The following is a 27,377-nucleotide window of genomic DNA, read 5'->3' as shown; positions in this document are numbered from 1 at the left end:
CCATCAGAGTGTTTTTGTTTACATAAAAATAAAGAAAAACAGTCAAACTTCACATTTGGAAAGCTGAAAACAGAAAACTTGTCACTAATTTTGAAATTATGGTAAATAAACAATCCATTTCAGCTCTGTCAGTGCAAAATATTTATGCTCCTGTCTCTTCAATAAACATGTTCAGTTCTTACAGAGTTTGATTTATAAGCAGATTTGGAATTTTCTGATTCAAATTGAAAAAGGAATGTTTGTGAATCTGACAGAAATGGACCAGAGGAAGTATTAAGTGTCTGTTTGTTTGGACACAGGCAAATAGCACTGTAGCAACAATGTATAGAAAGAGTTGTTTCTCATGAGCACATCAGTGTGTGTGTGTTCTTACGTTATCCAGCGACAGATGTTTCTTTTTTTTTTTACTGCAGCATTGACAATATAACTGAATCATTCCCCTCCTCTGAGAGATTAAGCGTGGTGATATCTTAGCAGACGGACCGGAGGCTGTAAGCTTCTTAACCCTGCGCTGACTCAGGACCCATACAATGCCTCTGAATCCTTATTAGTGCGGAGCTATGATCAACGCTTTTTATCGGTATGACAGGTGTGAGTGTCCGAGGATCAACCAGCCTGATGATGAGTAGTTTTTCTTTTACTTTAACATTTCACATGTTTCAGCATGAAAATTAATCCATCTTTGTAGAAAGTGTTGAGTGTCCGCTTTTATCGCAGAAATGTGATGTTTTTCAGCAGCTGGCATTCAGTCTGTGATCAAAATAGAGGGATTAGTTATCAGCTTGGTCTTTTTTTGTAACCTTCATGCTGTATCTTTTTTATAAAACAGCTAATAAACCAAATGACATTTTCCGACATTAAAATTCGTCACTCTTCATCCCTTACTTTCATAGACCTTAAAATCCAGGTGAGGTCAGTAGTTGGCAGCTTTTCCCCCTTCATAGACATCCCCTTGTTTGATGTTTTGCAGCGTCTCAGCAGCTGTGATCAGTGCAGGTAAGAGCAGGTGCTCTCCAGACTAATCCAATTTCAGCCCCTGAGTTTGGTTTTCTCTCCAGTGCACATGGTGCGGTCAGAGGAGGGAGTATCCTGCTTAAAATGAAAGGACTAATATTCTGTGTTTTCGCTGCTTTAATGCTCACACCTGCTAAAGGTAAGAGGACATAGAGAACATGGTTTGTAGTTGTTGGCGATCAAACAGTGCTTTCTTTTCTGTAACAATGCTGCTACAAAAGACTAATGACTCAAAAACTGCATTGATGCCTTACAAGCAACGTGTTCTTGTGTGTTTCACAGCCCTGTTCATGATTTCAATATATGGGTTTGATTAACAATGTTAAATATTTTAAATCAAAGTTTACAAATATTAAGAAGGCATACTCAGACTGTCAACTACTGCATAGACCTGGGATGCTACTTTGCCTTTATTCCCAGTTATTTATTATTTATCATTGTTGTAAGATATGCTTATTTTTTACCTCTTTAATTTTAATTTTAATTGCTAATAACTATTTAATAATTTATATTTTATAGGCTCTTGTTTGCTTTATATTTTTTGCACGGTCTACTTTGCTACTGTGACACTTGAATTTTCTCATTGTGGGACGAGTAAAGGACTACCCTATCTTATCTTATCTTATTAGAATATATCTGTCATAAACTAATCCCCCATTAATCAATGAAACTTGGACTCAGAGTATACATGTTCATGCAAAATGTTGACGTTTCATTTTGTTAGTTTTAAATAAACACAAAATTATTTAATTTACCTAATCGTCAGTAGAGACAAAGCAGCAAATGTTAACATTGGAGAAGCTAGAGTTATTCATTCTTTGTGTACAGGCTCAATTTGTGAACCTATTATCAGAAAAGTTGCTGTTACATTTTTGATTCTTTAATCAAACGATGCAGCTCAGTTATAAACCTTGACTTCCTGAGGGTTTCAATGTTGACTTATTTTGTTGTTCTAAAGGAGGCAGTCGTTATCTCTCCCTTATTAATGTAATTGGGTTAAAGAACACAGATAACGAAGCACAAAAGCAGCTAAAAATGTCAAGACCTGTCCAAAACCCTTTCAACAAATAAGGACGGGTCATGGTTCGTTTTCTCACTGTTGTGCTGGACTGCATCAGGACACGTGTACATAACAGAGTTCCTGACACTCGTTGTGGGGAATATATTTTGTGAGTTTGTACTCACCTCTTTATTTTGTCTGTTTGTTCACCTGAGCTGGCACTAGCTAACAAGATGACATGGGATAAGGATCGTTAGCCCTTCTTAGCTCAACTCATGGCCCCGCGGAAGAGATTAATGCGGTTCCAGCAATATCAGCCGCAGCCTGTTGCAGCACTGAAGACGCCCATTTTACAACTTGCCAAACCTAGATCTGTGACAGAGATGTTGTAACATCCCAAAAATACCTGGTGGATCACATGTTATGGAGGCTAAACATGATCTTTTCCTGGGGGGGGGGGGGGGGGGGGAATTTTTAGCCCCGCTTTGGTAACAGTTTCCCGCTGCAAACAAAGCCTTTTACTTAAAAAGTTTCTTTTGTTTCGAGAGCTTCACGCTGTCTTATTTTGAGGGATTGTGCAGCGCAGTGTGGTAGAGACAAGTCAGGGTTTTTCCCACTCCTTCGCAGTGTTTCTCTGCCAACTCTTTCTATTAATTCCAGTATCTGTCTGTTTAATAAAAACACGATGGAGCCTGAAGACTTGGAGCACTCCCCGACTAACACAAGTCATCCACTCAAAGGAACAAATTCCAGACTGCTGCAGAATAAACATATTTCTGAGATGCTTTAAGTGCTCAGCAGAATACGGCTCATCAGTTTGGCTTCATTTCCTCCAACAGTGCTCCAACACTTCACACATTCACAGCCTGAATAATAAATTATTTCAATGAGCGATTACATAATTGCGTTGAAATCAGGAACATCCAAAGAACCCCTTATATTATAATGAAGTACATCATTTAAAATCTATTCATGTGACTCCGTTCTTTGCTTATTTAGTTTTAACTGTTTTGAATGCAATTCATCTTTGCCTTAAACTCTATCCTGCCATCTTGGCGAGCTTCACTCAGAATACTGGCCCTAATTTATTCACTTTGTTTCAAGACTCGGTGTCCTTTGGCTATTTGTTCTGTCAAAATTCATTCCAGTGAAGCCTGATTGAATCAAACTGTGTCTGTGGTGTCTCTTGGGCTCAGGTGAAGAGGAGGAGCCTGTAGAGCAGCTCTTGGATTCAGTAGGCTTGGAGCATGAAGAAGTTCTGCAATGTTTTCATTGCGAGCTCGGCTTCTGGGATGCCTGCTACACCACGGAGACAAACTGCAGCCACAAGGAGGTCTGCTTCACTGGCCGAGGGAAGGCAGGTGTGTAAGATGAGACTGTCTTTTTACTAACTCCATGTCGATGAAATGATACCTTACCATTAAATGAAGTTATTATTAAGCCTAATTATCTCTCAATTATCTCTCCAGCGGACACTCTGGACGTTAAGACTCTGGGTTGTACGAAGGCGGAGGAGTGCGGTGTGGAGTCGACAGTGGAGCTCTTCTCGAACAAAACATTCTTTATCATGACCAAACACTGCTGCGACACTCATTTCTGCAACTCAGCACATAAACTTCCCATCAACACACTTTTTCATGTCATCGTAGCTCTTCTAACCACCTGGCATCTGTCTGATTGTTCAGCGGGATCCCAATGAAAGAGCTGCATTTATATTTATGCTGTCAGAACAGAAAAGAAAGGACTATGTGAAGCCATGCTGAAAGAACTTTGACCATATGGTGAAGAGAATTACCAGGTTACTGTTTTCTTATGCAGTTCAGAAGATGACTTAATTAGAATCCACAAATTAGATAATTAGAGCATAAACATCAGCATAGAGATATTTAATCCAACCAATCTGTTTTTTTTCTGTTTGACACTGAGGTTTGAACTGAAACAAAACACATGTAAATATCTAGCCTTCCTAACATATGCAGTAAGATGTGTAACTGAGTTGTATGTAGTTCAATTCTTGTGATGTGTTCTGAAAAAACGATCCCGCACATAGGTGGAACATCAGTTTAAGTGCGCCCCCCTCACAGAACCAGCTCGAAACATCAGGAAGTGATTGAACTAACTGACCACAGAGATGTAGAAATGTGACTGCAGTCACAAGCGGAACAGTTCAGCTGCGGTTCAGCAGCTCCCCAGCAGAGGGCAGGAGCTCCTCTTTCATGAAGTGCTGAATGTCCAAATCTTGGTTCTCCAGGTCGAGGCGTAAGAACTTCTCCACCAAAGTCCTGCAACTGTCAGTCACAGTCACACACACAAAACACATCAGTGTGTGTTGAAAGCTCTGCTGCTGTGTCCTGCATGTCTGTGCAGCTGACTGTGACAAACCTGTTCGCTTGTTCATCTGATGACGCTCTGTCAACGCGTTTGACGGGACGCCCTGTCCTGTACAGCTCAGACACCTGATCAGACACAAACCCACAAACAGTCTGTGTATGTGATCATCTATCTGTGTTTGTGTATCAGAGTGTGTGTTTACCTCCACTCCTCTCTGTACGAGGCTGGTTGGCAAGCCAGCCAGAGTGGCGATGTTGGCAGCGTAGCTAGACTGACAGATCCCTTCTTTCAGTTGGTACAGAAACACCAACTCATCACCGTCCACTGCTGTCTCTAGAGTCTACACAAACACAAACACACACAATGATACACAACCAGATATTCAAAACAATCTAATGTTTCGTTAAATATACACTACCGGTCAAAAGTTTGGACACACCTTCTCATTCAATGGTTTTTATTTATTTTAATTATTTTCAACATTGTAGATTAATACTGAAGACATCAAAACTATGAAATAATCTGGTTTTGTCATAATATGGATTACAGCAGTAGTTACATATGGCTATCCATTGTGTACTAACCCTGCCTCTGAACAACACAATTGATGGTCTCAAACACATTAACCCTCCTGTTATGTTCGTTTCTTAGGGACAGCAATAATGTTCCTGGGTCAATTTGACCCGGGGCATATTTAATGATTCAAAAGTGTCAGAACCCAAAAAAATCTCATTAAACATTTTTTAATCTCATTACTAACTCCATTACTAACCAATGAAATAAATATTTAGTGCAATGGTGTTTTTTAATTCTCACAGATCATGGTTCAATGAGGATATCTCACTCGTTTGTTATGAAAATTCATGTTAAAACTTTTTTTTTATTTACATTGGAAAGCTCTAAATATAATTACAATAGTTTTACATGACTTAGATTTCCGTTAATTTTATTTAGCATTTTATTTATTTTTATGAAGTGATGCTGATAAATTATTCTATATGTTGATTGCGCTAATTAAGCCAAGCAGAAGAAGTTTCATACCGAAAAAATACTTTTAATATTTTTCTTAAGATTTTTGAACTTTAAAATGGGTCAAATTGACCCGCAACAAAACAGGGGGGTTAAGAAGGCAAGTCATTCTACAAATGAACTCTTGACAAGGCTCATGTTAATTAGAAACCATTCCAGGAGACCACTTCATGAAGCAGACTGGGAGAATACCAAGAGTGTGCAAAGCTGTCATGAAGGAAAAAGGGGGCTACTTTACAGAATGTAAAATATAAAACATGTTCTGGTTTGTTTAACACTTTTTTGTTCATTAAATCATTCCATATATGTTCTTTTATAGTTTTGGTGTCTTTGGTATTAATGTACAGTATTTCAAATAGTTAAAATAAATACAAACCCTTGAATGAGAAGGTGTTTCCAAACTTTTGACTGGTAGTGTACTTCTAATGATGTAAAACAAATCTCAGGTGGAGCCTGATAATTAGTCACTTGGAAGTTTTACCTTCAACATTATCCTGCAGCACATCAGTCTACCATCATCCAACACTACATAACACTATAAAATCCTTTGTGCTACCGTTTATCAGATTGGGAAAATATATCTTAGTACCAGAAGAGACAACAGGTCGGAGGAGGGTAGGAGGCCCAGCTGCAACAAACTATGGAAGTTAGTGGCCAACAGCACGTGAGGAACATCCACCGGAGCTTTTGTCAGCCAGTGAGAGATTGATGCTGCCAGCAAGGAAAGTCCGTCCACCTGTAGAGGAGGCATTATACTGTATGATTCTCTGTGTTATGATGAGCAGTAATGAAACTGCTGATTGTTAAGATTTGTCTCAAACTGACTTTAAACAATAAAAAGATTTGATTAAACACAAATGTAAATGATTGGTCAGAGCAGCATGTTTACAGTGGTAACTTATCTAAAGTCATGACATGGCTGTTCAGTCTGTTTAATGCCATTAGCTTCTATAGGGTTAAGCTTTTCACACAAACCCATGATAGCACAAGGTTGAGCTGGTTCCACCAATAAACCAATTGACATGGCATTCCAGGTCTCCCCCTTTCTACCCTAACAGCTCACCCAATTAACTCTTTGACAGGGAGGTCAGTTAAGCTCACAGGTTAAATTGAAAGCTTCATGTATAGAGAGTATAGCCCTCAAAGCAAGCGCCCTGGTTCAAAACCTACCTGTGGCTGTTTGCTGCATGTCATCCCCCACTCTCTCCTCCCATTTTTCTACTCAATCCATCGTCCTGTCTTATAAATAAAGGTATTAAAAGCCCTGAAATAATCCCCCCAAAATTAACACTGCAATTACTTTAGTTTAAAAGTTTTGATATTATTATTTTTTCTAGATAATATAAGTATTGGTGTTGAAAGAAACATATTACAGAAATCTTTTTTTTAATGATGTTAATTTAATTTTGATAATCTGTTCCTTGTAGTGTACATTCAGTCTTGATTAGTCACAGAATGTAATTATATTACTTCATGGATTTGTGTATTTCTGTTAAGATTACGTGTCATTTAGTGAACATTAAAACTCTTATATAGAGGGAACACATCAGAACATTAACATATCATTTTAAAATGCATACTCAACCCTTGAAAGTCACCTAAATCATGTATGGGCATGTGTGTGCATATGTGTGTGTGTGTGTGTGTGTGTGTGTGTGTGTGTGTGTGTGTGTGTGTGTGTGTGTGTGTGTGTGTGTGTGTGTGTGTGTGTGTGCATGTGCATGTGCATGAAAAATCCTCTCAGCCTCACTCAGCCCTCTGCTTCCTGGAGTACGGAAATTGGTTAAACACAGATGCATTTAGTCCTGCTGTCCACTACACTGAATAAAAGTTGTGTTTTGAAAGGGTTAAAATCACTGTACATTTGTGAAATCTTACTAAATTGATGTTAAGACTCTTACATTGAAGAATCAATTTGATTATTTGCAAGAGAAACAAGATAACTGCAAAAAAAAAGATTCCTCACCTCCTTAGGTGCCATAAAATGTGAAAGTTGAGTTTGCAGCCATTTTGAAAAGAAAGTTCATGTGCTCTGTTGGCCACACCCCCACAAGTGAGACATCATTAGAAGGCCCAGGATGTCCTCTTCACAGGACAGTGGGGTTTTTACAGACTGCTTATATGGTGCTTAACTTAGATGTCTAAAATGCATGTCCTCCCCAGAGGACAAAAATGAATTGCCGGGTCTCAGGAGGATGCGTACATTTGAACTGTCTAATCAAGTCTATTCCAATCCTCAAGAAAACAGAAATATCAATATTTTATGTTCTTCGAATCTGTTGTTTTTACAAATAGACCTCATATTTTTGACAACAGGAGGGAGCTGCTCTGTTTTTTTTGGACTCTTGATATCAGGGCAATAGTTTAGATCACCAGACGTAGACCCTTTGGGGGGGATTCTGGCAAGTATTTATGACAGTTTAGAGTAGGAGGATATAACAGGATGAGGGGTGTACATGCAACAAAATTAGAGCTTGCAGTCATGTGGTACATGTTGCCACAAGGCATGGACAGCAACAGCTTCAATTTCTGTTCTTTTTTTGGAAAATAAAACATATTTAGTTTCTTTGAGCTGCTTTTGGTCGCCACCACGCTCACCAGCCAGTTGTTAACTGAGCTGCCCTGCTGTTTGGTGGTTAGAGAGATGTATACAGTCAGCTGAAAGGAGCTGAAAACATCTGCCTGCTGGAGCTAGAAACAGCTGTTAGAGTGGTGAGTGGAAACTATAACAGTCAAGTTGTTGGTCAGGCAGCTTAACAGTAACTTAGCTTACTTTAAAGCTGATTAAAGCTGGGGTTGGAAGTCAGATTTAGATACACTTTTTTTTTATACTGGTCAAAATGATCTTTATGTCCTGATGGCAATCAATACATAATGTGTTCTTAAAAAAGAGGGAAAAAAAGCTGCTATCTACAGCTGGAGTAAACCTGGGAAAACACCAACCAATCCCTGCCATCAGGAGCCAAATGATGAAACCAATCAAATCCCGTCCTGCAGTTCTGCCCGCCTCCTACATGTACATTTTTTGTTTGTTTGTGTCTTTTAACTTTCACTATGATAATGTTTTGGTGTTTTTTTACCACTGAGTGAGACATGAGTTGACGTGGTGTAAAACACAAACGATGTGCTGAGGACCGAATGAGTCATGAATCAGCGGCGTTCATGCACGTGAGCAGGGGCGTCGTTTTCGAGGAGCTCCGAGGGGAGGGGGTAGGGGTTAGACCATAGACTGTATAAAATATGGACGTAGTATCCGTGACGTCACCCATCTGTTCCTGAGAGCTGTTTTGAAGCAAATCGACGGCAGCAGCCATATTGGAAATGCGGAACTCAACCAGGCAGAGTGTGACGTAGTGTGAGCCTCCGAGCCAATAGCTATGTGTTCCCGACCGGGAGTCACATCAGTCATGTCCTTATTTGTGCAAAACTGGTAATCTTAATATCTTCTGAACCGTCACGTTAGAAAAAAATTCACCCCCCGTACAGTGTGTGCCGATAGAGAGATTAACTTCATAGGGCCAAGCAGTTTTTTTAACCAGGCTGTAAACATGTTTATTAATGCTGCAAAAACCGTCTTTTCCCATTCATTTCTATGTGGATTCCGGTGTTTCTGCAGCCAGCCTCAAGCTGATTTTCGATGTATTGCAGTTTATAACACTTCCGCATTGGCTTCATCGTTTGAGACCGGAGGTTGCCGCTTGGGTTAGACGGAGTCATGAGGAAATGCTACATTCAAATTCATGCTAGTTTTCCGTGACTACCAAGGTGCTTTTCAACCAGAAGTTCAAGGAACTTTTAGTCCCAGGAACTTCTCTTCAAGATTCTAAAAATGGTTCCTGTCAGCCCACTGTTGTAGGAGTTTCAACCACAGTTTGAAGTCATGTGAAGAATATTCAAATCAGGCCACTGATGTACGAAGAAGCAATAAAAGTAATTGCACCACACTGCTAGACCAGAAAGAAAAAGACAAAGGCCCTACCACAAAGTTGACACCGTAGAAGGCAACAGACAGCCGATATTGCAGCTTGCAATATTACATGTTGCCTGTTAGCATGGAGGATTCAACTTGTTCTGTTTTTGATCGTGCTTTATTGTGTTGCAGTAGCAAAGCGGATTCACAATACCTGAAGTGCTCGAAGCAAGCAGACGTTTTTTGTTTTTTTATAGATATGGCAGAGCTTGACTGGTGTTTAGGTTTAAAGAGCGACCCTTATAATTAGCAACTTTCAGCCAGATGCATCCCTCACAAATGTCTTAAGATTATCATTAAATACATGTCTGATGACTATAGTTTTATCAAAAAACAAAACCAGAAAGCATTGTTGAGGACTCTTTCTGTGCTTCAAAAAACGCTCTTAACTCAGCAACCACTGACACATTCAGCTGAAAGTCCCCAGTTAACAGGCACACTATTCAAACTAGATCAACTACCCCGGAACTAAATTTAGACTAACCGCAGGAACTAGGGACTTTACCCCTGAACTACGTGCATTCGACCGGAGGAACCAGGGTCTATATTTAGTTCAGGGCTAGATAATCTCCCTCCTGAAAGCCCCTGCTTGGGGATGTAGTACTTTTCAAAGGTCCTGGGACTTTCAGTTGAATGTAACGGTGTTTGTGGAGTTTAGACAGTTGTTGAAACACAGAGGGAGTTCCTGGGAATAAATACTAGTTTAGTTTTTATTAAGATTTTTAAAATATTATTTAATATCATTTTTTATCTTCATACGTCACTGGCCTGATTTGCACAATCTACCTGGGACTTCAGCCCGTGGTCGAACCGCAGACAACAATGGGGGCACAGGAACCTTTTAGTTCCGGGAAAAGTAGTTATGAGGGCTAAAAGACCCCGGAACTCTTGGTCAAAATGCACCATATGTATTTATTCTAGTCTCTGCTACACACTTTTATTGTCTATTTTTAGAAAATTAAACTTGTTTTGAACCTTAGCTGCTCCTCTCTAAAGTGACCTGGCAAACAGCGATGGAGGACAACATGAGTTCTTTGTTTCCAAGAATTTGGCAGAAATATGCTTTTATTAGATAATATATAAAGTGTGAAGTATACGTATAAGATTATAACAGCCTTTGCAAGCAGGTTGCATGAGTTTCAATATTGCACTATTACTTCCCTTATCTATAGATAGCACACATTAACACCTCTAGTGTTCATTTCCAGGTCTCAACAGCTGCCGCTATTTTGCTACTCATTGGACGCACATGTTAGCTTGAACTAAAGGTCTGCTCGCACTGCAGCTCCAAATGGCAGTGTATTGTCTGAGACTGTTCCCATGCACTTTGAGTTTGATGACACTGTGTGTCCTTGTTAAGTGTGTACATATGGATTTTATTCACAAAGTGCTGGAGCAAGTTTCTTCTCACCGTGTTGGTTCCTTTTCCAAATTCATCGACGAGAACCAATGAGTTGCCGGTGCTGCTGTTCAGAGCCTGGGCCATCTGGAGAAGAGAGACCCAAACTGTTATACTACACTGTACTGTTTTATATTGTGTGTGTTTGTGTGTGTGTTATGGTTGTAGGCAGCAGTTGCTGTATAAAAATGTCTTGACAGTTGGAGAGTGGGAGTGAAGCTGGAGGCCAGTAGTGTTGGAAGTTCACATCTTTTATTTCCACACCCACACACACACACACACACACACACACACACACACACACACACACACACACACACACACACACTGAAGCCTGTGTGAGTGTCTTGGCTACCTGGTTGAGGTCTATCATGAAGGTGCTGAGGCCCACAGACACGGACTCTATGCTCTGCATGCGGGTAAAGATTCCATCTACAAGACCGATCTCTGCCTCCTTAGCTGGCACGTTTGAGCCAATCAGAGCCATGAACACAATCAGACCCATCTGCCAATCACAAATCAGAAAGGGATGACGTGACAACCAAAAAGAGAGAGGAGATAAGATCAGTGATTCTCAATGGCAACACACAGAAATAAATAAAAACAGCCAAAAACAGGAATGACAATCTAATGGGAAACTGAGAAAGGGAAATGTGGGATCATTGACACAAACGGATGTACCAAACCTGTGACACTGCCACACCAAAGTTGATGAAGACCAAAAGGTTATCACTTTACGTGTGACTTAAAATATTTACCTTGATTATAAGTGGTAGGACCAGAGACTCATTCCTGACTGTCCTACCTGTTTGAGGTAGATGCTCTTGCCGGATGAGTTTGGGCCAGTGATGATCTTGACTCTGCCCTGGGACTCAAAGCTCTGGAAGGAGTTGGCCACAAACACGGGGGAGCACAGCTCTACGAGAGGGTGTCTGGAAAAATGAAAAAACAAAAACAAAACATCTATCAATCATGTTCCTTATTTTCAGATTAAACACCACTTCTATCTTTGTGTGCCTACCTGCCCTGTGTGACTGTGATCCTCCTGTGGCTGGTTATTTTTGGCAAGGTGTAGCCATACTCAAGGGAAGCGCTGCTCATAGCCATCAGACAGTCCAGCTCCGCAGTGAGATTCAGGACCTACACAACACACACATTAAACAGGCCGACTGTTCTAAACAAAGCAGGGTGGAGATGAAGATGGAGAACTCGTGTTCACAAACTTGACGCGTAGTGTATAACAACTTGTATTTATACATATTTGAAAGGTGAAACATTACCATCTGTAATTGAGTGTTTGATTCATGCTGTTTTGGATTCCCTTGTGTTCACAGTGAGGGTGACCTAGTGTTTAATTTCCAAAAACAATGTTCTCAGTATCACTCTAATAAAGCTTAATGGGCTGGAAACACTCTGAGTCTGTGTTTTAATAAAGCTCACTGTATATTTTAAATGAATTTAATTGCAATGTTGAAACCTGCTTAATAGTTAGAACATATTTGCAGCCACGGAATTACAAACACAGTTATTTATCGTCTGACTTTAATGCTCATCCTGCCCCGGACAAAAGACCCATAAAATGTGCGTTTACAACTTGTAATAGCAGCACACGCATCTGTCATGAGATACATAACCCTTGAAAAAACATTACAGACCTGTTTTATTATTAAAGAATGCAGCACAACCAAAAGAAACTCTAACAAATTCCCAAATCACATAAACACAATTTAGAGGAGTGGGAGTGCTGTTATAAACCCTAGAACCTGAGAGGGACGCATACCGACCTTGTAGAGGGAAGCACTCCTCTCCAGAATTGTGTTCTGCAACTGTCTCATCACAGCCGTCTCCATGTCTGAGAAACAGGGAGTACTTCTGGTGATTACTAAAATTGTTGTGTACAAAGCAATCAGGCAAATGTTTTTTTTTATGCTAGTAAAGAGACAGATTACCTCTTATGTCACAGTGCAAATCTCCAAGGAGGTCGTCCAGCTCCTTCGTTCTCTGGCTGCGGTAGTGCAGACGATCCTCTGACAGAAACTAACCCCCCCCCACACACACACACACACACGAGCACAATGAAGGCAGAGTAAAATAAGAGTAGACAATAGGTAATCTAAAAAAACAAATCATGAAATGTAGACAAGCTCACACACAAACCATAAAATCAAGCCCTTCTATCTCAAAGTCTTCTTTCTCCACCATGCTGGGAAGGCGAGGGACAGAGAGCAGGAACCCAATCTGTGAGAAGAGTTTTATCACTTGATGTGGCACTCTAGGGAAACAGTTTCTGCTATGTCTTTGTCAACACCACAGATTATGCAGTATAAACCAGGCCCAGTGTAGTTGTTGGGCAGCATTACATCAGCTGGTAGCTGTTTGAGCATTAAGTTCAGACCAGTGGAATGTAGATGACGCAGCAGGAGGGGATGCGAGTGTCCAGGTGTTCCAGCTCTCTTCTGGCTACATCCGTCAGAAAGTCGGATAAGCCCATCATCCGCCTCTTCTCTGTCAGAGTAAGGAGGCTTTGGTTAACCACTGAACCAAACACTTCATATAGGATCAGCACAGGCTCTCAATCTCAAAGATTTCTCATCAGCCTGTTTTATACCATCCAGATTTGAATTCAGTGTGGTGGCTCTTACTCTCATCAATTGCTGGGTCCACATTGGGTTTGATGGTGAAGCGGCTCTCTGCTACACTGCTCTCAAAATCCACCTACATGTTCCAAAGCAGAGGTGGGGTCACACCCAGTCACATCAGAAGTCAGGACCTCTCTGAGATTTACAACTGTGTTTTAAGGTGTGTCTCACCACACGGCTGATGAGGGAGGCAATGTAGTGGATGTCATCAGAGATTCCTTCACTGATATCACAGAAGAGCTGAATGGACTGAGGCAGGTGTCGCACTGTGTCTCTGATACACACCACACTGAACACTGTCTAACAGACACACACACAAACACAGCATGTTGTTCTCTTTTCACAGAAGCCAGATGTAACTTGGCTGTGCTGTAGGTCCAACCTTATAGAGACTCTGCCAGTCTGTGACTTTGGTGTGGGAGAGAGACATCCTGCGCAGAAGAGTCTAACAAACAAACACACAAACACACACACACACACACACACACACACACACACACACACACACACACACACACACACACACACACACACACACACACACACACACACAGACTGACTAGCTTTAGGGCAAGACAAAGTTTCCATGATCAGTGGGTGACACAGCAGGGAAAAGAATAAATGGTAACAGATGTAGAGAACAAAGGAGGTCACTGGTCAGAGTTGTTACGGGTATGTTGCTGATGTTGCGCAGGGAGGACTGCAGGGTGCTCAGGGTGTCAGAGTTTTGGGGTGATGTGAAGAAACGAATCGCTTCCTGTCTCCTGTGTAACACAGCCAGGTCCTGTGTAGGCCGCAGAAACCACTCACTAACAGAAGAGAAGTCATTAAATCCAGTGATGTTACTGATCTAAAATAAAAGAACAAACCTGTAAAAGGGAAAGAATATCTACAGAGACCTGTGTCAGCCACATGCTGTGTGCTTGGACAGTTGCTGTTGAGAATTAAAATCCACATACGGGTAAAAACATCAACAGAAACGGACAGACATTTGCATGCAATTATCTGTGCCTTCTACTTCTTATATTTAAAAAATAGCCTTGTTACTCCTGTTTCACTTCGGCTTGTTTTCATTCCGGCTTGTCATCGTTCAAAAAAACATACAAAAAAAACAAAAACACATCCAGATAAATCGCGGCCTTGGATATGTGTGGGTGCTTGATGCTTGGATGTAAATAATTCCAATAAAGGCTGTTGATAACATGCCTGAGAAGTTTGACTTTTTTGCACCATTACAATACTTATAGGCAACAAGTCATTGTATCCTCCGCTCCATGAAACACGTTAATGCTCAGTAGAACACATATATGGTTCTTTAATGTATTTGCATTATACGAAAATGCATTCATTTTCAATGGGCATAAATGCCATTTTGACACCTCTGGCTATGTTTAATGTTCACAACAACAAATTCACTTTGAGATATAAGACTATTGTTTAAAAGTTTTAATTCCTACTGATGGATAACACTTGAATGACAATTAAATTGTATATCATTGTCTCTACGTTTGATTCATGGTACTTTCAATTTGATCTTTTATCTAAATCAACCATAAACCTGCCCTTGCTGTTGGTAGTGGTCATAACACTGGTGCTGTAGTAAAAGTGGGGTGAAGTCATTCTGGAGTTAAGTGACATCAATTTTCCTAATCAACCGCCGGTATTTGGAACGACTGCCAAACAACATGGTGGTAAGATACTTTAGTCAGACTGAAAACAGAGCCAATAGTTCTCTATTTAGAGAGCAAAGGCATCTCCATTGTTTTTTTCATTCATTGTCATTTGTAAGATTTGCTTCTCACCGTAGCAGTTTGGAACCAAACTTACACCTGCAGCGATTCAGTATCCCTGCAACACACAATCAGAACTAGCAGTTCATGTAAACACAATTAAACAACACAGAGTGATTTGCTACCTTCAGGGGCAGCATACCATAAAGACTGAGTCCTTCCTTTTCACCCGAATGCAGCTTGTACACTGACGGGTGAAGCTCTGACTTGAAAACTTGCAGAACACTGGAACAAACACAAAGAACACAGTGAGATCTCCATCATCACTTCCCTCTTTCTTTTTATTCCTGCCTGCCTTGTCTCAATATAAATCTGATTAAAACACTCAAACATAAATTGATGGATTGACTGACTGATTGGTAAAGTAATAACAACTGTCGCATGTCAGAAATATTAATATGGAAGGCTAAGAAAAGAAAGTCTAAAATAAGTTTTTACATCTTCTTTTAAAGCTTATAGTCAAATTAGAAACACACAACAGCAATACAGTAACATGGTGAGATATTTAGGAGAGCAGTGTCAGCTTTTAGGGTCAACAGTCATTCATGTCACAGAGACTGTGCTGGATCTCTTACCTGTAGGTGTCACGGTCAATGCAAACAACACCTTTACTACAGAGAGAGGAAACAAAGTGGAAACATTTTTATGCATGAAAATTTCTGGTGAAGTCGATAGATTAGAGTGCAACAATACATTTCAGTTCAATAGATATACAGGATAGTGTGCCATGAAAATACAATGCCTGAAATATACAACAATACTGCCTATCTGAGTATCTGAATACAGAGCAGTTAAAGGCACTATTCATTGACAAACTCATTAAGGACAATGTGTTATCACAGCTCTCTCTTTCTCTCCCTCTCTGTGTGTGTGTGTGAATATATGTATGTGTGTGTGTGTGTGTGTGTGTACACTGCTGAATAAATGTGTGTCTTACAGTGTGTAGGTGTGAAACTGTAGGATAGGGACTCCAACACTGCTGTCTTCCAGCTCCACTCCTACTCTCCTCCTGTCCAGACATTTGAGCAAAGCACCCACTGCCCTCAGCTACAAAACAGTTGAACACACGCACGCACGCACGCACGCACGCACGCACGCACGCACGCACGCACGCACGCACGCACGCACGCACGCACGCACGCACGCACGCACGCACGCACGCACGCACGCACGCACGCACACACACACACACACACACACACACACACACACACACACACACACACACACACACACACACAGGAAATGACGGATGGTTCATAAAAAGGTCCGGTATAAGGACTGACTGATGGACAGGATGATGCTTCGACAGCTGGCTCACCATCAGAGGTGAGTCAAAGGAGATGCAGGAGGAGAGGTAGGACATTTTGTCTGTCTCTGAGATGGAGGCAGGAAGGAACGGCAGATTGGCAGACAGAAGTCTCTGCTTAGCGACCCCTAAACCTGCAAGATTCGTAAGGGATCTAAATTCATCTGTTATTTGGGAAAATCCTGTCTGAAAATTCTGAGCACAGTTGGCCACGGTTGAGTTTATATTTACCAAAGTCAACGAACGGATAAGTCACCACCTCTGGCTTGTAGTCTGGGTTTGCACCTTGAATACATCAGAGGGGACAAGGGGGAATAATTGATTGTGTAACAGAAAAACTAGAACTCAAAGAGGTGCATTCACAGAGTACAGTATCACTATAAAGTTCAGATTTATAGCCTGGTAAAAGAGTGCGTTATATTTGAACAATCACTCTTCTCCCTTGTCATACTGGCTTGCTTCAGAGTGAAGCGTCCCAAAGTTCATTTCATGTGTTTGACCTAGATTTGTTTTGTCTCATACCATCTCGAAAAACAGTGAAAACTCATGGGACATTTTATTGTTTCTCTCCCCTCCCCTCTACTAAAGTAATGTTTGTCTCCAAGAACTCACTGAGTTGTTGAAGGAAGTGTGTCATGCAGCGCTCCTGCTTTGCACTGGTAATAATAACATGGGGACGAACCTCCTGGATAACTACACAAAATGATAAAGGAGGAAGAAACAAAGAGAGTTTAATGAAGCCAGAACAAATGTCAGTTTAAAGAAATTGTTGTATTTTCTGTTGAATCCTCTGTATTTTTGGAACAGAAATAACCCAAGTGAGTGCAACAGGCTATGTAATGTTTACCTCTGTCCAGCAGGTGGAGCTCGAAGTTGTCCGGAGTGTCTTGCATGAAGTGTAAAGAGAAGTCACAACTGTCATAGAAGCAGAGGGCCACCTCTCCATGCTGGGCCAAAACACTTAGTAACACCTGGTTTTAAAAATATAATACAGATGTTAAACCTTAGGGCTGTTAATGTGAACTTCACTGCTGTAAAGTGGAGCTTACCGCAGGTGAGTCTTCCTCCTCTTCATCTTCATTCAGGCCTTGGGGATTAAAAGCTAACCCTGCATCTCCTCTTCCTCTCAGACCTTCCAGTGTTGCCATGACCAGTCGATTCTTGGAACAGTAAGTAAAGGAATGTTGCTGAATGCAATGTTCAGTGTGCGATAACTCAGGGGTTCCCAAACTTTTCTGCTCGCAACCCCCAAAATATAGATACCAAAGACTCGCAACCCGACTGTCCCTTAAAGTGATTTAATGTGGCTTCATTTAACCGGTCTGGAGAAAATGATCCTACCTATATGAGCATGTGTCTGTTTCCTGTGCTGTTATGAATTAACCTGCTGCTACTGATGCTTTTGATAATTACCTGTTCACTAACCACAAACTTAGGAGTCATCTAGCAAAAAGAAAGGCAGAAAACTCATTAAATTTTTTATTTTCAAGGTTTTATTTCAAGTTTTGCTACTATTGTAAAATGTACTTTTTTTGATAACTTTTGTCATTCAACTCTTTTTATTGCATTTTTTTGTATTTCTTTGTTCACCACAAGTTAACAAATTATATATAAGTAATACAAAGCCAACAATGAGAAGAAAAAAAATAAAAATACAAAAAAATACAAAAATAATAATAAAGAAATAATAATTGTTAGTGCCATATGTGTATCAATGTTATGTGTGGACTGTTTTACTTTGTTTGATGCACTTATGTACACACTAGGTGGCGGGTGTGTCAAGCCAGGTGTAGAAAGCATATAGCAAAGAAGACCCAATTAGTGGCAGGTGAGCTGCCGACCGGGTAGCATACAGTTTTTGACCGTCGCCGCCTTCATTATCTTTGTCATCGTCTTGTAGCTTTATGCCTTTAATTCTGCACATTCATAGTAGATGCAGTGGCGGTTCTGGGGAGGGGCCAACAGGGGCCAGTGCCCCTGTAAAACTGAACCTGGACCCCCTGTGGCCCCCCCTCCACACCAAAATAATATTATACAATAAAAAAAGCTTCGTTATCGCGCCGATGTTACAGGCGGAACACATGCGTGTGGCACTTGGTTCCAGTCCCTTAGAGCGCTAAGGGACTCATGTTGAGTGTAAACAGCTGCTGTCAGTCTGCATTTTGATCTAGTACACAGTAGTATATATGTCTAGTATATAGGGATGCACTGATGTTTTGCCAGTTTGTTCTCAACCGGTCCTCGCCCTTCTCAGTGTTTTTGTTAGGGTTAAATGTGTCCCTCTGACAACACCCTTGGCCCCAGCCTGGCCCCCCCAGTAAAATTGGTCTAGAACCGCCACTGAGTAGATGTAAGTGTGGATCGATCGGCTGGGCCTTTATTGTATGTTGATGTAAAATAAACCCGTTGATGTCAATGTATGGAGTTTGGACGTCATTCATTCATCCTGCACGAGGAGGACGCGTCAACTGAGTCCAGGTAAAGCAGCCCCTCAGTGGCTTATAGGTTTTGTTTTGTTTGGCGAAAGCAAGCCACTACAATAATAAACAGAACAAACAAAAAGGAAGATAAACATAAGAAAACAAGGTAAATAAATAATAATAAATATTTTTATTTTAGATATTTAAAAAAAATAATAAAAAAAACATTCTAGATTCTAATGTAGACATTCTACATCTCACGACCCCCCATTTGTGTCTCGCGGCCCCCCTGGAGATCCCGACCCACACTTTGGGAACCCCTGCGTTCACTGACTACCTTAAACGTACAATATCAAAAGTGTTAAAAATAAAAATGTGGCTTTAATTTAAAAGCTATCGAGTCACAACTGAGCATAATACTCAATAATACAGTGAGGTGTCACAGTGATTCTCAATGAACCCGCCGAGCTGTGTTACCTTAAGCTAGTTATTGGTTATTAACAGTTCTGTTGTGGAAACTGACACGTTATATATTCTTGATCACATGTACTTACTGCAGAGGTCGGGACTTTCTTTTGTAAAGCTAACTGTGAGATTCACTGTGTTTGTTGATCGTTGGCACTCACTCAGGGAGCACCTGTCCTCGTGCACTTTTACTACGCGCGCGTTCTTTCTTTTCCCGCCTGTTGCTATGACAGCAGTGTCCCTCTTCTTCTGCTGCTGCTTTTTCTTCTTCTCTCGATTGACTGGCGGATCGCAACCAACTTAAATAGAGGCATACCGCCACCTACTGCACCGGAGTGTGTAACTTCAGGGTGTTGTACTCAGACTGTATAAAATAGGTTGTACTTCAGGTAACATTCTACATCATGCAAACATGAAAAGAAATAAACAAACAATAAACTAAAATTAAACGACTAAGTTATAATAATAATAATGGACAATATTATTAATAATAATAAATAATAATAAATAATAATAATAATAATAATAAAAAACAATAAATAACAAATAATACATAATACATAAAACATAATAAATAATAATAATTGTCTTTATTATTATAATAATAATACACAATAATAATAATAATAATAATAATAATAATAAATAATAAATAAATAAATAAATAAATAATAATAATAAAAATAATCAATAACTAATCAAAATAAATACATTAAATTAATTAAATAAATAACTATATAAATCATATCACACGGTGCAAACCTGTCTCTTTCAGATAAAGCCCTATAGCATTCTCCCATCCCATCACTCCTCCCCAGAATTCCCTTCAAACTCCAAATTCGCTCCAGCCTAAATACTCTATAATCTCCTCCTCTGTGCACATTATACACATCACAGTTCACTGAGAAACATTTTGCCATTAAGTATAGAGTCGATTTCAATCCTGTATGACCCAATCTTAATCTGGCAATCATCACCTTCTCTCTCTTATTCCATCCATCCATCCATCCATCCATCCATCCATCCATCCATCCATCCATCCATCCATCCATCCATCCATCCATCCATCCATCCATCCATCCATCCATCCATCTTCTTCCGCTTATCCGGGTCCGGGTCCCCGGCCTCTTCCACCAGCTCTTCTGGGAGGATACCGAGGCGCTCCGAAGCCAGCTGAGAGACATAGTCTCGCCAGCGTGTCCTGGGCCTTCCCCGTGGCCTCCTCCCAGTCGGACATGCCCGAAACACCTCCCCAGGGAGACGTCCGGGAGGCATCCTAACCAGATGCCCCAACCACCTCATCTGGCTCCTCTCGATCTGGAGGAGCAGCGGCTCTACTTTGAGCCTCTCCTGGATGTCTGAGCTCCTGACCCTATCTCTAAGGCTGAGCCCAGCCACCCTGCGGAGAAAGCTCATTTGGGCTGCTTGTATTCGCAATCTTGTTCTTCCGGTCACTACCCACAGCTCGTGACCATAGGTGAGGGTCGGAGCGTAGATTGACCGGTAAATTTAGAGCTTTGCCTTCTGGCTCAGCTCTCTCTTCACCACGACAGACCGGTACAGCGCCCGCATCACTGCAGATGCCGCCCCGATCCGTCTGTCAATCTCACGCTCCCTTTTCCCCTCACTCGTGAACAAGACCCCGAGATACTTAAACTCCTCCGCCTGGGGCAAAGACTCCCCCCCGACCCAGAGAGGGCAAGCCACCCTTTTCCGACTGAGCACCATGGCCTCAGACTTGGAGGTGCTGATCCCCATCCCTGCTGCTTCACACTCAGCTGCAAACCGTCCCAGTGCGAGCTGGAGGTCACCGTTCGATGAAGCCAATAGGACCACATCATCTGCAAAGAGCAGAGACGGAATCCCAAGGCCACCGAACCGGAAACCCTCCGCCACTTGGCTGCGCCTAGAAATTCTGTCCATAAAAGTTATGAACAGAACCGGTGACAAAGGGCAGCCCTGGCGGAGTCCAACCCCCACCGGGAACGAATTTGACTTACTGCCGGCAATGCGAACCAGACTCTGGCTCCGACAATACAGAGACTGAATGGCCCGTAGCAACAGGCCATCCACCCCATATTCCCGGAGCACCCCCCAAAGGATACCTCGGGGGACACGGTCGTAAGCCTTCAAAGCCCACAAAGCACATGTGGACTGGTTGGGCAAACTCCCATGCCCCCTCCAGCACCCTCCCGAGGGTGTAGAGCTGGTCCAGTGTTCCACGGCTAGGACGAAAACCGCATTGTTCCGCCTGTATCCGAGGTTCAACCAACAGCCGGACTCTCTCTTATTCCTCCCTTTAAAATCGGTCACATCAATGGAACTCTGTATGCTATAGAAATGCCTACCTTTTGTATTCCCTTTGTCTGTAATTATCTGTAACTAAACTGGCTAAACATTGAACAAATATACTCCATACAAGCATATCAAGTTTTTGTATCGACTGTTATACCAACAGGAGGTAATATAAACTCGACACAGATTCAACCATTACACATTTGTGCTTTGTATTTTCTCATTTAAATTTTAGAAAACACTATTTCAGACTCTTCAAAAATCAACTCAACTCAACTCAACTCAACTTTATTTATATAGCAGCTTTCATACATAAAAACATGCAGCCCAAAGTGCTTCACAGAATAACAGAGACAGAAAAAAACAGCAATGGTAAAATTATAAAAGGCATGATAATAAATAAAATACTTAAAAATGAAATAAAATCAAAACAGTAAAATTAATGAAATAAGTAATAGTGGAAAGAAAAGTTAAAAAATTAGGTAGCGTTAACAAGATCAGATGAATACAATAAATAAATAGATACATAAATAAATAATTAAATAAGATAAATAAATGTTAAAGCAATGGTTAAAATAATAATGGTTAAAATAGTAATACAAATAATAATGCAGTCCAGGGCTAAAAATAAATTACTCCAAATGAAAAGCTAGATTAAAAAGGTAAGCCTTAAGTTTACTTTTAAAAACACCCAGAGAGCTCGCTGTTTTAATGTCCAGAGGCAGAGAGTTCCATAGCTTAGGGGCATAAAAACAGAAAGCTCTCTGGCCGGCGCTTGTGTGAGACAAAAGGACAACCTGTAACCATAACTGTAGGGAGGCGGCCAAAATAACAACACTCATTAAATATTTTAAACAAGGAAAGACTACTACAACTTTGGTAAATTCTCCTTATTTCATTTTTGCTTACAGATTTTTAGACAAACATAAGGAACAGAAATCATGACAGTGTCAAATATATGTAAGAGTTTATATACAAACAAAGGGATGTTCAGAGGTGATACATGGCCTTAGTCAAATAGTACTCAAAATTCCCACAGTCCCTTCACCTTTATCACAATTTAAAACAGCTTACATTCAGTTGAAAAAATGTTCTCAGCAGACATTGCACATAAATATATTACTCTTAAATAACATGGATAATAAATACACATGAAATGCCATACAGTCTCACATATTTACATCATATTTCAAGAGGAAAAGTGGTATACGCTCTTACTCTGAGTGATTATTATAAAAAAACATTCCTATTTTGTGAGTGCGTGTGTACAAGTGAACCCTAGTGACTAGAAGTCAGGTAGTGCTGCATACGAGGGGGAAGAGGCAGCTTTGCAGTTTGTTTCCATCTCTCTTGTCCTAAAGACTGCTGAATTGACAGTCTGCACAGAGCCATCAGAGCAGGAGGATCACCTGGTATGGAGAGAAAAAGAAAACATAGTTAGTTAATTTGTTTTTTTAAGCCCAGAGCAGATCTAATAAAAGCACATCTCTATAAAACCAGACACTCACATGTGGTCCCGTTCAGATATCGCAGTCGTATGCTGGCTTCTCCTCTCACACTGCTCACTGCTGGGAACAGCTCCACTCCACGAGGGAGGTCTCTAAAAGCAACGCCAAGGAAGCTGTCATCTACAATGAATCCCAGAGTCCCTGCATCTGTGTCCAGGACCAGCAAGATGCGCTCAGGGATGTGCAGAGGTATCTCTGTAGCCTCTGAGTGACTCCTTTTCCTCTTTCCTGGGTACAGTCCAAGACTCTGACCAGCATGCCAGAGCTGATTGGTTTTAAGTTCCCAGCCCCAGGACAGTGAGTCTCCACCAATCAGGACATTATACCCTGAGGACTGCAAAGGACAATTCTGCATGGAAATGCCAATAACAGCATGACTTCCTCTGTGATTTGGGCTCCACAGTATCTCCCACACATGAAGACCACTCTTCACGCCCATCTCAGCCCTCACACCATCACTGCTCAGTTCGGCAGGTGAGCGTGTCACTTCCTGTTTGCAGGCAGACAGGAGGAAGTGAGGAGAGTGGTGCATTGAGCTCCAGCGTGAGTGTGTGTCTTCAGAGGGGACCGGAGAAGAGGTCAGAATGACGGCAAGGCGAGAGGGGGTGGGAACAGCCAGACATGAGAAAACTGATGAAGATGAGGGAAGGCTGTCATCTGCTCTGCTGCAGAACCAAGCTGACAGTGAGAGACCCATTGGTTCAAACAGTCTGTAAGGCTGAACACACAGGCACAGGCACTGCTCAGTATCATCGGAGAGGAAAAACAACACATATTTCATTTCAAAATAAGGTAGACTTTGTAAAAAAAAAAAAAGGGCATTTTCTGCACCTTTAAACTTCTCTTTAAGATAGTTAAAGCAAGTTGGAAAGTTGGTATATTATTATTCTATTATTATGGAGAAAAGAGGATGAATTATGCTAGAATTATTGGTTATTATTATTATTATTTGTTTTATTATTATTATTATTATTATTATTATTATCATTATCATTATTATTATTATTATTATTATTATTATTATTATTATTTTAACATGATAAGCAAGTGTAGAGTGGAAAAGTAGGGGTGTAAGTAGGGAACTGTAGCAAAGAATAGAGTAGAAAAAGTTGTTTATTGTAGAAGAGCATAGATAAGATTAGTAGGAAGGAAAATGACAGGCTAGATTAGAGTGAAACAAAATCGCAGAGAAAATAAATAAAGTGCTTTAGATAAGAACAGATTGAAGTATGATTGACCAAAATACAACAGTGAAAAGAAGAATAAAGTGTAAAACAAATACAAGTATAGAATAGAAAAAGTGAACAGCCAGTGTTGAATATTGTATTTAGATTATTTCACTTGGTAAAAATAGCAGCATTCCTGTGTACAAATTGTCCATTCAAGGTTTTCTCATTTCAATATTTTCCTCAAGTAAAACTTTATGGACACATCAGTTGTTGTTTATTTTAATAAAACTGAAAAAGTAAAAAAAAAAATTCAAATCCTAATGGTAGATTCCCAATCATACAAGGTCGTCTTCTTTCTGCACAGCTCAATTTGATAAATATTGACGGACCAAATAATGATGAGGTCAATTTTTATAATAATCTATTTTTGAGAATTTCAACACTACCAGGTAAGCACATTATAGCTGGTGATTTTAATTGTGTTCTGGATCCAAGAAGAGATAGATCTTGTGGTGTGGACAACACTCATACAAAAACTAAGAAAACATTACTTTACTTTATAAAATAACTGAACTTATTGGATATATGGAGACATTTAAACCCATCAAAGACAGAATTTTCCTATTATTCAAGTACATACAAAACCTACTCCAGAATAGACTTTTTTTTATATATCAGCAGAACTCCTTTCTAACATTAAAAGCTGTCAGTACAACAGCATAGTTATTTCAGACCATGCAGCTGTGTCTATGATTTTGGTGGAACCTAAGCTGATATATCGCTCCCCGAGGTGGAGGTTTCAAATAAAATGGATGAAGGACTCAAAGTTTTTGCAGTTTTTGGGAGAACAAACGGATATTTATTTTGAGATAAATACAGCCCAAACTTCAGCCACAATAAGATGGGAAGCCTTTAAGGCAATTATTAAAGGCCAAATAATAAGTTACACAAGTAGACGAACAAGAGAAACGCAGTAGAAAATCAGAGATCTGGAATCTAAGATTAACCCTCCTGTTATGTTCGTTTCTCTGGAACACCAATAATGTTACTTGGTCAATTTGACCTAAGGCATATTCAATTATCCAAAAGTGTCAGAACCCCAAAAAATCCCAATACACATTTTTTTTTAATCTAATTTTTAACTCCATTACTAACCATTTTACTAACCAGATTTACTCCATTGGTGTTCTTTAACTCTCACAGATCATGGTTCAATGAGGATAACTCACTCAGTTTTCATTAAAAATAATGTTAAAACTTTTTTTAATGTACATTGGAAAGCCTTAAATATAAATACAATAGTTTTACATAACATAGATTTTTTTTTATTTCTATGAGGTGATATTGATTAGTTAACACCACACCTTTTCTGTCACATGCTGCCCAGATTTTTAAGCTGCATTTAGCTGGTTTGGAAAGCATATATTGCCTTTTGAAAGGGTCAATTTGACCCGCAACACAACAGGAGGGTTAAAATGCTTGAGAATAAAACTTTTCAGAAAGAAAAGAAAATCTCAACATTTTTGCAAAATGGTGATATATACTATTATGATTTAATTGTCATACTTCTTAACATTTAACACTGCAGTTGTATAAAGCTAAAAAAAATAAAGTACACTGTTGTTAAATACTGGAATTTTATGACATTTGAATGAAATAGTTTAGTAAAGCAAAGACTAAGAAGTAAAGTCTCCACTTGTTAAGACTGAAAATGAACTTCAGCTGTTAATAGAGAAACAGATAAAAACAAACATTGTTCTGTTAGATATAAGTCTGTAAATCTTACCAGCTGTTTCGTTAAATGCTCCTTCTCTGTTTTCGTTTCCAGTCATTCCCTCTGTGTGTATATATCCGCTTCTTATCAAGCATCAAGTGCGTGTTATCGCAGCTCGGTAACGTAGACGCGACGTCCACTCCAGTCTGTTGATTGCTTTCAGAGCGACCTCCGAGACGGGAACAGCGCAGTCCATCACCCCAGACTGACGCCACACAGAGCCGCGGAGACAAGGACGAGAGATCCCCTGACGTGTTTGTAGACTGATGAACGCCCAACAGAGGAGAGCTGTCTGTCCATGAGTGAATGACACCATATCTTATCATTCATGATTCTCTAGTCCTTTATCTTGTTCTGTAATGGATGTAAACATATATGGCAAAACACACGAAGAGGATCACACTCGGGCATTTTATCAACAAAAAGATAAAGATGCAATAAAACCCAAAACGGCTCATCATTGCAGAGAGCGCCTGCGCACACTAGCTGGGTTATAAGCCCTGGTCGCTGTCTTACAGGCAACATGTTGCGTTGGTGTCAAAAAAGATGTGGGGCAGATTTTATGGCCTTCTCTACATACTAAATTATATACGGAAGAGGATTAGGGCCACTGAAAAAATAATAATAATTAAGGTCAAAAAAAATATTTTTAATTATTATTCTGAGATTAAAGTCTGAATTCTGAGAATATAACCCTAACCCTAACCCTAACCCTAACCCTAATCCCAACCCTAACCCTAATCCTAACCCTAACCCTAACCCTCACCCTAATCCTAAACAGCCTAAACTAACCCTAACCCTAACCCTAACCCTAATCCTAATCCTAACCCTAACCCAAACCCTAACCCTAACCCTAACCCTAACCCTAATCCTAACCCTAACCCTAACCCAAACCCTAACCCAAACCCTAACCCTAACCCTAACCCAAACCCTAACCCTAACCCTAACCCTAACCCAAACCCTAACCCTAACCCTAATCACAACCCTAATCCTAACCCTAACCCTAACCCTAACCCTAACCCAAACCCTAACCCTAACCCTAATCCTAACCCTAATCCTAACCCTAACCCTAACCCTAACCCTAATCCTAACCCTAACCCTAACCCTTACCCTAACCCTAATCCTAACCCAAACCCTAACCCTAACCCTAACCCTAACCTAATCCTAACCCTAACCCTAACCCTAATCCTAACCCAAACCCTAACCCTAACCCTAACCCTAACCCTAATCCTAACCCCAACCCTAACCCTAACCTAATCCTAACC

General features: G+C 40.4%; 3 protein-coding genes across 7 annotated transcripts; 1 reads left to right on the top strand and 2 right to left on the bottom strand.

The window, feature by feature from the left end:
- The first annotated feature begins 1,068 nt into the window (after window positions 1-1,068).
- On the top strand, window positions 1,069-3,934 carry LOC117822696 (sperm acrosome membrane-associated protein 4-like). Its single transcript, XM_034697558.1, has 3 exons — window positions 1,069-1,153; window positions 3,211-3,375; window positions 3,484-3,934. The coding sequence occupies exons 1-3, from the start codon at window positions 1,099-1,101 to the stop codon at window positions 3,711-3,713; spliced, it is 450 nt and encodes a 149-aa protein (XP_034553449.1). The 5' UTR covers window positions 1,069-1,098; the 3' UTR covers window positions 3,714-3,934.
- msh5 (mutS homolog 5) lies at window positions 3,558-19,695 on the bottom strand. Of its 5 annotated transcripts, none has more exons than XM_034697553.1 (26): window positions 19,456-19,695; window positions 17,531-17,641; window positions 17,329-17,452; window positions 17,094-17,174; window positions 16,713-16,766; window positions 16,494-16,615; window positions 16,110-16,219; window positions 15,748-15,783; window positions 15,315-15,397; window positions 15,185-15,230; window positions 14,053-14,191; window positions 13,765-13,827; window positions 13,554-13,682; window positions 13,386-13,458; window positions 13,139-13,248; window positions 12,901-12,981; window positions 12,693-12,780; window positions 12,528-12,595; window positions 11,765-11,883; window positions 11,549-11,675; window positions 11,099-11,248; window positions 10,756-10,830; window positions 5,964-6,110; window positions 4,548-4,685; window positions 4,397-4,470; window positions 3,558-4,302 (listed from the first exon to the last, which is right to left on the bottom strand). In XM_034697553.1, exons 2-26 carry the CDS (start codon window positions 17,627-17,629, stop codon window positions 4,182-4,184), a joined length of 2,457 nt encoding a protein of 818 aa, XP_034553444.1. In that variant the 5' UTR covers window positions 17,630-17,641; window positions 19,456-19,695; the 3' UTR covers window positions 3,558-4,181. The 5 variants fall into 5 exon arrangements, with proteins under 5 accessions (XP_034553444.1, XP_034553445.1, XP_034553443.1 ...); XM_034697554.1 differs by having other exon boundaries at window positions 19,528-19,626; XM_034697552.1 differs by having other exon boundaries at window positions 4,397-4,685; window positions 19,528-19,626.
- A 2,655-nt stretch (window positions 19,696-22,350) lies between these two features.
- LOC117823242 (SPRY domain-containing SOCS box protein 1) lies at window positions 22,351-26,217 on the bottom strand. Its single transcript, XM_034698360.1, has 3 exons — window positions 26,125-26,217; window positions 23,170-23,887; window positions 22,351-23,070 (listed from the first exon to the last, which is right to left on the bottom strand). The coding sequence occupies exons 2-3, from the start codon at window positions 23,864-23,866 to the stop codon at window positions 22,940-22,942; spliced, it is 828 nt and encodes a 275-aa protein (XP_034554251.1). The 5' UTR covers window positions 23,867-23,887; window positions 26,125-26,217; the 3' UTR covers window positions 22,351-22,939.
- Between the last annotated feature and the right edge of the window lie 1,160 nt (window positions 26,218-27,377).

The sequence above is a fragment of the Notolabrus celidotus genome, chromosome 12 (assembly GCF_009762535.1).
Source record: "Notolabrus celidotus isolate fNotCel1 chromosome 12, fNotCel1.pri, whole genome shotgun sequence".
Classification (NCBI taxonomy): Eukaryota; Metazoa; Chordata; class Actinopteri; order Labriformes; family Labridae; genus Notolabrus; species Notolabrus celidotus.
This window is presented reverse-complemented; position numbering and strand designations above follow the sequence as displayed.

What these genes read in the sequence shown, in the direction of transcription:
- LOC117822696 (XM_034697558.1), top strand. Translation starts at nt 1,099, where the DNA reads ATGAAAGGACTAATATTCTGTGTTTTCGCTGCTTTAATGCTCACACCT. An exon ending in AATGCTCACACCTGCTAAAG is followed by an intron (nt 1,154 to 3,210) that starts GTAAGAGGACAT and finishes TCTTGGGCTCAG; the next exon opens with GTGAAGAGGAGGAGCCTGTA. An exon ending in CACTGGCCGAGGGAAGGCAG is followed by an intron (nt 3,376 to 3,483) that starts GTGTGTAAGATG and finishes TTATCTCTCCAG; the next exon opens with CGGACACTCTGGACGTTAAG.
- msh5 (XM_034697552.1), bottom strand. Translation starts at nt 17,629, where the DNA reads ATGGCAACACTGGAAGGTCTGAGAGGAAGAGGAGATGCAGGGTTAGCT. An exon ending in GCAACATCAGCAACATACCC is followed by an intron (nt 13,828 to 14,052) that starts GTAACAACTCTG and finishes TTTGTTTGTTAG; the next exon opens with ACTCTTCTGCGCAGGATGTC. An exon ending in ATCACAGTCACACAGGGCAG is followed by an intron (nt 11,676 to 11,764) that starts GTAGGCACACAA and finishes TCATTTTTCCAG; the next exon opens with ACACCCTCTCGTAGAGCTGT.
- LOC117823242 (XM_034698360.1), bottom strand. Translation starts at nt 23,866, where the DNA reads ATGGGTCTCTCACTGTCAGCTTGGTTCTGCAGCAGAGCAGATGACAGC. An exon ending in ATATCTGAACGGGACCACAT is followed by an intron (nt 23,071 to 23,169) that starts GTGAGTGTCTGG and finishes TCTCCATACCAG; the next exon opens with GTGATCCTCCTGCTCTGATG.